Source organism: Dermacentor silvarum, chromosome 1, assembly GCF_013339745.2.
Source record: "Dermacentor silvarum isolate Dsil-2018 chromosome 1, BIME_Dsil_1.4, whole genome shotgun sequence".
Lineage (NCBI taxonomy): Eukaryota > Metazoa > Arthropoda > Arachnida > Ixodida > Ixodidae > Dermacentor > Dermacentor silvarum.
In genome coordinates, this window is record NC_051154.1 from 27,660,122 (window position 1) to 27,669,899 (window position 9,778).

General features: G+C 49.3%; 1 protein-coding gene across 1 annotated transcript in view; it reads right to left on the reverse strand.

The window, feature by feature from the left end:
• The window catches only part of LOC119442819 (atrial natriuretic peptide receptor 1), a 62,809-nt gene extending 53,575 nt beyond the window's left edge, over positions 1-9,234 (reverse strand). Inside the window, exons 1-2 of the mRNA XM_049663056.1 lie at positions 8,641-9,234; positions 6,835-7,248 (exon numbers count right to left, since the gene is read on the reverse strand). Coding sequence (XP_049519013.1) covers positions 6,835-7,248; positions 8,641-9,234 — 1,008 coding nt within the window. The remainder of the gene's footprint in view (positions 1-6,834; positions 7,249-8,640) is intronic.
• Between the last annotated feature and the right edge of the window lie 544 nt (positions 9,235-9,778).

Consider the following 9,778-nt stretch of genomic DNA (forward strand, 5'->3'; position numbering starts at 1 on the left):
AATTACATTCATCATCATCATCATCTGCGTATTTTTATGTCCACTACAGGACGGCTTCTGTCAGCGATCTCCAATTGCCCCTGTCTCTTAACTTAGGCTATGTGATCTGCAACACTTGGGGCGTGGAAAAACAACCTAAGAAGGAAGACAGCGCGCATGAAGTTAGCAGCCATCCCTGCTCGCCCTTGATCGTTGCAGCCCCCAATGATCACCAACTATTGGATACGGCACGCGGGCCGCGTAAGCGTCAACCGCGCACAGTCATTCGCAGCTGCGGCAGGGCTAGATGAGAAGAAGCGTGCTCTCCTCCCAAAGCGCGCATTTTGTCATGTGACCTCCAACTAACCCGAATATTGAGCGCGTGGGACGATAATGTCCATCAAGCCGCCATCCTTTTCGGTTCAGTGTTACGGGCTTTTTCTCGCACCCACAAAGTATGGGTCGCTCACTCATATGACTTTTGGACTTTATACGGAATATCACGGCGGCGACGACAGCGAAAATTTGCCTGGAATGTCGATGCAATTGCTGTCGAAATAAAAGAAGAAATAGAAAACAGGCGTCGAGCTCGCTTCTACCGCGGCTGCGGACGTTGCAATGTGCACTGGCTACAAACACAGCATGAGCACCAACGGCAAAACCAACCGTGGGCACCTCGCTTATGGGTACTTCGCCAGAACCCGTCTGACGCTGAAAAGGAAGCGCATTTTCCACTGTATAAGCACCAGCGGAAACCTAACACTAGGCGCGCGGGGAGACAGCGCACGCGAAGGGACCAGCCATCTCGGATGGCCCAAGCTTGAACTCGGCGCAGATTAACTCCAAAATAAAGCGCGTGACCCGCGTATGTATGGAAGAGGCAGGAAAAGTAGGAGTTGAGGACCCGTGTGCTCTAGCTGCTAGGCGAAAGAAGACTCCACGCCGCTATCAAGAAGGTTTCTCAGCTCACGTGTTTCCATCAGCGAGTGACATGTACCGCCAGAGGTTCTATGAAGTACTTGACACAGTGCTGTCTTCGTTAAACAACAGGTATCCACCTGATAAGTGGCAACATAAGTCCCACATTGAGCAGCTTGCCATAGGGAAGGAAGACGAAGCATATATAACATAGCTCTACGGTGACGACCTTGAACCAGGACGCCTGATTTTGCACAAAGACATGCTGATTGACATTTTAAGCCAACAAAAGTCGGCATCATTGCACACATTCGGGGACGTCGTGCACATGTTTACGGGGGGCAAGGGCGAACACCTGCGAAACCTTTTGCTGGAAATGGCCAAGCTAAAAAAATTGCGTTGACCATACCGGTCTCGTCGACCACATCCTAGAGGTCCTTTTCTTGCCTTTGGCGACTGAAAATGTACATGCGGTCGACGACTGGACAAGCCCGTTTGAACCATCTGGCAATTTCGCATGCCCACAAAGAACTGTCCCGCAAAATCAATTTGAATAAGATTGCCGACGACTTCATTTCCAAATCAAGTGCCCGAATGAACACTTTTTCAATGATGTTGAAATCATCGCATCAGACAACGAACTGATGTCTTTAATAGGAGAGAAAAAGGCACCAACTTACAAGTGAAAGCAAACCACCTGGCTTACAAAACAACGCAAAAAGTTATACAACGGAACGAAAACGGGGTACATAACAGCGCAAGCAGAGTGAGGACATTTGGGTAAGAAAAGACGCGTGGTTGCGCTATTTGTAAAACTCCCTAGTCTATCTGTGCATTTTACTTAGTAATGTTTATTCGTCATTTGCTGCATTTCCCGCTCAATAACACAATCCACGCTGTTCCTATATTTGCTATCGAGTCCTTTCGCGCTTTTGAGCTATTGTTGTATTATTTATTTATTTGAGCACCTGATAATTTTTGCTCTGTAATCCTTTATTCTGCCTCCGGAAAATAAACGAAACCGGTGGCATAAGGCATGCTTTGACATGTAATGAAACTATGGCGTTATGGAATCACATTATACTTATGCTAATAATTCTAATCATTCGTTGTGTTCAGAAATGGTTATATATCGTTTAATGTTTATATAAGTTACGTCTTATCTTCTCAATAACTGACCTTTCGTCAGGAAAATATTTTTGATTGTATCTTTTGTATTAAAACTTTTACAAGGCGTTACATTGCTTTTTTCATAGATGTGTACTTGTGCGGCTTAATACGCACAAAACACACTTATCTCCCTAACGTGTTTAACGAAATCCGCTTATCGCATGGCTCAACCAAGAGACGCCAGTCTCTTGGCGGTGCGAGGGCATCGAGTCAGGCTGGAAAACTGAATTGTCTCCTCCTCTGAGGTCTTGCAAATACTCATATAAGCTCGTCACTTCAGTGAACAATCTTTCGAGGTCACACGAAGTTTCTAGTGTAATTGTTATTAAGGGTACGTAATATATATATATATATATATATATATATATATATATACGTGTGTGTGTGTTTGTGTGTGTGTGTGTGTGTGTGTGTGTGTGCATACATGGGTGGGGTTCGGAAAGCTGCTCAGGCCCCACCCCAGCGTTTCTTAGCGCACATCACGATACGCTCATTCGTTCATACCACGCTCTACAACTGAGTGGAATAACCTGCCATCTGACATTGCAACAGAACTCGACTTTAATCAATTTCAGAAACTTGTTCGGTCGTATGTTATGCCCTAAATGTTCTTCAACCGTACTCGTCCGTTTTTATCGCTCTCCCTGTTTTTTTCTTTTCTAGGTTTTATATTTACTTACAGTTAAAAATAACTGTTTCGTAGTGCTAAATTTCAGTGTATTGCATTGTATAAACATTGCATTGTTCTGCATTGCATAAAACGAAACTTTGACACAAGTTGGGCTTACGATGTTCCTTTTTTAGATGTTTTATTTCTATTTGCTGAGTGTGATTGCCATGAATGTTCTTCGTCTCTCTTTTTTACCTTGTATATTGTTGTAATGTTAGCTTTGATGATGTTGCATTCCCCCCTATGTAATACCCTCCAACTGAGGGCCTTTAGGGTATACTGAAATAAATAAATAAATAAATAAATAAATAAATAAATAAATAAATAAATAAATAAATAAATAAATAAATAAATAAATAAATAAATAAATAAATAGTGCAGTCTCAAATTATGTGCCGCAGCGGTGCCTGGGTATGTGCCACTGGGTTTTCGTTTACTTTAAATATTATATCTTGCCATTAAAATAATTCTGTCTTACTTACTATAAATATAAACACTACAGCATATATCGCTACGTAACCGTTCGCTACACAACATTTACATTATTCGTACAACAGTTTAAAAATCATGAATGCTTCGCATTATGTAGACGTCAGCTACAGTTGAGTCGTCCAAAATTTTGAGTTATAACAGAATTAAAAAAAAAATCAATTTTACGTTTTCTCAACACTTTCTGCACGTAAGCGCCATCCGCGATTGGCCATCACCACAGCGATCGTCTCGTTATCACTCTGATCGATATCGTGAGTGGCAGGTGCCCGAATGCCGGCCAATCAGAAATGCGTCCGAACAGCGCAGAAAATGAGGACGGTATGGCACACCACGAGGGCTGTCTCGCCCTTCTCCGTCCTCGCTTCTTGCGCCGTTCTTCTATATGATGAACCAACTAGCCCAACCTCGCACGCTTTCGCAATCAGGAGGCTTTCTTATGCAAGAAAAAAATTTAGAACATCGCTCCTGTGCTCCCTTCATCGTCCCTTGTCCCCCTGCGCTGGTTGTGTGAGGCTGACACACCGTGGTTTGATTCGCGGCTGATATACGAGATTAGCGGATGACGGACATTGGTGTGAACACAGACAGACAGACAGACAAAGAACTTTAATGGAGGTCCTGAGAAGCTCTGTTGCCCCCTCTCAGGGAGGCGACGAAGCCGCGGGCCGCACCCACGTCGGGACGGGGAGACCAAGCTCCAGCGCCGCATCGTGGGCTCTCTGGACAGCCCAAAATTGGCGTGAATGGTCGGAGCTCCGAAGAGCAGAGCTCCACTCCTCTGCAGTGCATCGATGCGGGCCCCTCTGTAACGAGGGGCATCCCCAGAGCATGTGTTCCAAAGTACTACATTGTCCGCAGCTAGGGCAGTCTGGACTAAAGCAGTCTGGATTGATGTAGTGGAATAAATTCAGGTTGGGATATGATCCCGTCTGAAGCATGCGTAGTGTGACAGCTTGAGGTCTGGTTAGTGTCCCGTGTGGGGGAGGGTATAGTCTTCTACCAAGGTAGTAGTGTTTGGTAACCTCGTTGAAGGTGGAGAGAGTGTCACGGAACTCGACGAGCCCAGAATCGACGGAACCTCGACTTGCAGTGGCGTCCGCGCGGAGGGTTAGTTCGCGCGCTTGGACGTGTGCGATGTCATTGAGGTTGCGGAGGGAGTCGAGTTGGGGTTCGAGATGGGCCGGAAACCACGTGATTGTATGTGGCTGGATGACTTTGCCTTGGAGAATTCGATGAGCTTCCTTGGCGATGGCACCAGAGGCAAATGCCCGAACCGCCGCCCTCGAGTCAGTAAATATTTCAGCTCTCTCATCGTCGAGAAGTGCAAGAGCGACCGCAGCCTGCTCTGCCCTAGCCGGGGTGCTGTCTCTGATGGAGGCCGCACAAGTGACGTGCCCGTCGTGATTGACCACCGTTGCGACGAAGTCCGATGTGTGCTCGTACTGGGCCGCGTCAACGAAAGTGACCGTGTGAGGCGAGGCTTTTATGCTCCGGAGCAATGCCACAGCCCTAGCTTTGCGCCTGCTCGCATTGTGTTGTGGATGCACGTTTTTGGGAAAAGGAGCAACCGTAATGTTGTCCCGTAGGTAATCTGGCATTTCACATGTGCGTTCCATCGCTACAGTGGAGCCGATTCCTAAGATCGCGAGAATCTCCCTCCCAGCAGGGGTGCTAGAGAGTCGTGATACTTGAGCCGTTTCCTGAGCTTCGATGATTTCATCGAGTGTATTATGTACACCTAGTTGAAGAAGGCGGTCCGTGCTGGCGTTTATTGGTACTCCTATCACTTTTTTGATGCTTTTACGGATGAGCGTGTCCAGCTTGTGCCTTTCAGAAGCGTACCACTTGTGCATTGCAGCCACGTAAATTATGTGACTCATTAAGAATGCGTGGAATAGCCGTAGGAGATTGTCCTCCTTTAGACCGCCCCTCTTGTTGGAGATTCTATTGATTAATCCAATCATGCACTCCGTCTTGGTCGTGATTTTTCTGAGCGTCGTGATGTTACCTCCGGTGGACTCGATGAACATTCCCAGCACCTTTAGGGTGTCGACCCTAGGAATGCTCGCCCCGCTTTTGGTGTGTAGTTCTATGTCAACTTCGTCCAGGGGCTTCCAACCCCTGGGTTTAGGACCTTTGCGGACCGGTCTGTAGAGTAGTAGTTCAGACTTCGTTGTCGAGCATCGTAGGCCTGTGCCATCGAGGAAGGTTTCAGTACGGTCGACTGCTTCTTGTAGGCTCGATTCCACTTGCCCTTCGCTGCCGCCGGTGCACCAGATAGTGATGTCATCGGCGTATATCGTGTGGTGAACTCTTTCGATTCCCGACAGGGATACCGACAGTTGCCTGAGGGCTAGGTTGAACAACAGGGGCGATAGCACTGCTCCCTGAGGCGTGCCTTTCGGTCCGAGTGAATACCCTTCTGATTTGTGGTCTCCAAGCTTTAGCGTGGCTTTGCGGTTCTCCAGGAATGATCTTACGTAACCGTGAAAGGCTTGTCCTAAGTTAAGATCCGAGATGGATTCCAGAATATGTCGGTGTGATATGTTGTCGAATGCCTTCTCTAGGTCAAGCCCGAGAATTCCCCGCACGTCTCTCGTATCTTGGTCTATGATTTGAGTCTTGATTAATTTCATTGCATCTTGTGTCGAGAGGCCTGGTCGGAAGCCCACCATGTTGTAGGGAAGGAGACCGCTCCGTTCGACATGCTTAGAAATCCGATTGTGAATTACGTGTTCCGCTACCTTTCCTACGCAGGATGTAAGGGAAATCGGTCTGAGGTTGGATAGGTTTGGAGCTTTGCCGGGCTTCGGAATGAGGATTACCAGAGCCTCTTTCCAACCTCGTGGGACTTCACCTGTTTGCCAGGCCTTGTTGATTTCTTCTGTAAGCCACGCTATGGAGTCGTCGTCAAGGTTTCTAAGAGCCTTATTGGTGATTTGATCAGGCCCTGGCGCGGACCTGGCATTGAGGCAGTGTAGGGCCTCCCTGACCTCGTAGACTTTGAAGGGGGCGTCCAACTCTGGGCACGAACCGCCCCTATACGTTGGGTAGTCGTCTGGGTTGGCCAAGCCCAGGGGGAGGTACCGGCAAGCGAGGTTATCCAGGGTTTTCGACACGTCTTCTTGGCGAGTGGTCTCATGTACGATTCTCTCTAGTACTTTACTTTGGTTGGATCTAGCATTGGTTGCGTCCAGGAGGTGCTTGAGGAGATTCCACTTGGCGCCCACTCTCATTTGTCCGTCAACCGAATTGCATATTTCATCCCACTGCTGTTGGCTTAGTACCCGACAGTGCTCCTCAATGGCTTTGTTAAGCTCTGCGATCTTTTTTCTAAGCCGCCGATTGAGCCTTTGCCCTTTCCACCTGTTCAGTATCGATGTTTTTGCTTCGAGTAGGTGTGCCAGCCGACTATCCACCCGGTCGACTTCGAGGTTGGTCTTTATCTTCCTAGTCGCCGCTTTAATATCTGCCCTGAGCTGCTCGGTCCATTGATCCAGGTTAACTATCGTGCTCTGGTGCTCTTGCTGGCAGCGCGTTTTCCGGATTTTTCTAAAGGCTTCCCAGTCAGTAAACACAAATTCACGTAGAGGTTTACATCCAACCTCTAGGGTTGTGACCAGAATGTTATGATCACTTCCTAGATTCTCGTTGAGATTGGTCCAGGAGGCCGATTTGAAGCCCCTGACGAAGCACAGGTCGGGAGTAGTGTCGCGCGTACAGGAGTTTCCGGTTCTTGTGGGGAACGCCGGATCTGTGAGAAGGAGGAGGTTGTGGTTGGTTGTGACCTGCCACAAGTCTATCCCTTTGAGGCGGGACTGGGGATAGCCCCACGCTTGGTGCGGGGCGTTGCAGTCCCCTGCCACCAGTAACGGACACGCCTTGGCCCGGCTCACTGCCTTATTGATGATGTTGGTAAATCTCTGTTTATGGTCGTTGGGCGAGCTGTACATGTTGAGGATGAAGATGCTCTCTTTGAGGTACCTCCCAGGAATAATTTCAATGAGCAAATGCTCGACCTTGTTGGAGTTACAGCCAATGTCGTGTATGATAAAAGTGAATTGATTGGCTACCAGGGTACTGACGCCTCGTTTTCCTACCTCCTGACATGTGTGTGCTGTATAGCCGGGTATTGACACCGTGTTTATGAGAGTTTCCTGTAGTAGAATGACGTGTGGCTTTTTTACTGTGGACCGAATGAACTGTTGGAGGACATTCCTTTTTGGTTGGAAGCCTCTGCAGTTCCATTGCCATATTTCCATATTATTTTGGTGTACCGCCATGTTGTGTGTTAGTGTTCACACCAGTCTGGTGTCCTTGCATCAGGCACATGTTCGAGACTGCCGTCTCCAGCTTGTCGCACCTGGCCACTAGGGTATGTATTGCCTCTACAACCTTGTCTAATACAGCCTCAAGCTTGTCTAAACGGCTGTTGGTGGCGTTTTCGAATTTGTCAAAGCGGTTGGAGAGGGCGCTTTTCGACTGTCCGCCTGCCAGAGATAGTGCTCTCTTTTTGGTTTGACCATTAACCACAGGTTCTGCGATTGGAACTTCTACTGGAATCACCGGTTCTGCTACTTGAACTTCTATGGTATCCTCGACCACAGGGGTAGGCGGCAGCGCAGATTGACTCGTGCACTCTTCTCCCGTCTTCCGATCGTCTTTTTGAGTGCGGCTACTTCAGACCGGAGCTGGTCAAGTGCCTGCTTTAGTAATCTGTTTTCCTTTTCTAGTTGTGTGATTCTATTATGCTCTGGAGATGGACCCCCCGTTACCTTTTTCGGTGGGGGCGGCGGGTTCCTGACTCGGTCGGCCCAGCTGGATCCCGGACTGCCGCCGCCGCTGCTGCTGCTGGTGTGCGCCCGAACGCGAGAGCGAGACCGCCCTCTGGAGCCGGATCTGGTTCGCGAAGCCGTGCGTCTCCGGGAAGTCGAGCGCTCCGCCGAGCGCCCGCGGGATCCGCCGCAGGTGCAGACGCGGTCACGTGAACGACTCCGTGACGTGGAACCTCCGATTAGCGCTGACTTCAAGGGAGCCGGCGAATTCGTCAGCCGGACTGTTTGCTTGTTTTGTCGTCGTCTTCTACGGCGTCGACGGACTACGTAGGGCATCTGGTAGCGTTGCTTGCAGGCCTTGTCTGCCGTGATGTGAGGCCCTCCACAGAGGGTGCATTTGGGAGAACATATGTGATTATCTTCGGGGTTGTTCATACCGCACCCCCTGCAGATGACATTTTCCGGTGCCGGACAGACATCGGCTCGATGACCTAGTCTACCACAGACGTAACAGATGTCGGTTTGGCGGCGGTAGAGTGAGCATTTCATCAGGCTTGGGCCGCATTTGATGTAATCGGGCACTTTAAGGCCGTCGAAGAGAATGATGACGGTGCTTGTGTTCTTAATTCGCCGCACCTCGAGAGCGCTGGGGTTCTTGGGCTGGATGATGAGGCGCTGTAATTCTTCCTGCTCTATGGCGGGATCGACGCCGTGGATGACCCCCTTGCATGAGTTCTCGGGGGCGGCGAAGTAAGCATTAAGCTCGTAGTTGGCTTCGCCAATGGTGATTGCCTCCACCCCTGCGTACGCCATGGCGTTACTTCTCAAGGGGGTGCTCACGATCATGATGTTTTGCATCATGTTGGGGCATATGATGTCCTCCGTGATATCAATCGCTTGTAGGTTTGCGGCGACGGTTAGGGCTTGGGCGACCCTAAGATGTCCCACCTTCTTGATGTCCAGGCCTCCGCGGGGGCGAACAATGACTCGAATGTGCTCCCTTGGCAAGTGGGGCAGCCTCGAAGCAGTAGTGATACGTTTCTTCACACTAGCCGGAGTACGGCTTCGTTTCTCGCCACGTGATGCGGGCGAGGCGCGGTCACCTTGCCTGGGCGCGTTCTTCGTAGCAGACTTGCGCTTGCTGACCGCCGTAGTCCATCCGACGCTGTTTTCAAACTCATCGGAGGAGATGTCCTCCCCTTCCACGGTGATTTGCATGGCCGTCGCCATCGTGACGTGGCCAATCGGCGACGCCGAGCGCGGATCCGCCGGAGAGCGCTAGGCTTAGCGCGCCCGCGTCGTGGTCACACTGACAGTCCTCTTGAAAATGGAGAAAAGTCCACCCACCGTAGCAAACTTGGTATCAGCGTGATCCTGAGAACGTTAGGCGTCGAGTGACACCAACTTTTTGACGCTGTGAGCAAAATATCCGGTCGAAAACATGTCAAGAAGCGGGAGCCGAAGTTCCCACGTCCGCACTCATCGGCTTCTCGTGAACACAGACTCCTTTCAAACTATCACGACACGAAATTATTACATTCTCTTGTGTGCACTTCCAGTCCTCACAACATTAGATCGTAGTTCATTCGCTGTTATGAACTGTCCTTTTTTTTTTTTTTTTTTTTTGGGGGGGGGGGGGGGGTGTCTGAAAACGTATTTATTAAGCTCTGTTCCTTTGAGAATTCGATGTGCCTCATAAACAACACTTCCCGGATCTGCAGAACATATTGCAAAACATTTTTTCCTCTTAAGAACTCCGGGATGCCACATTATA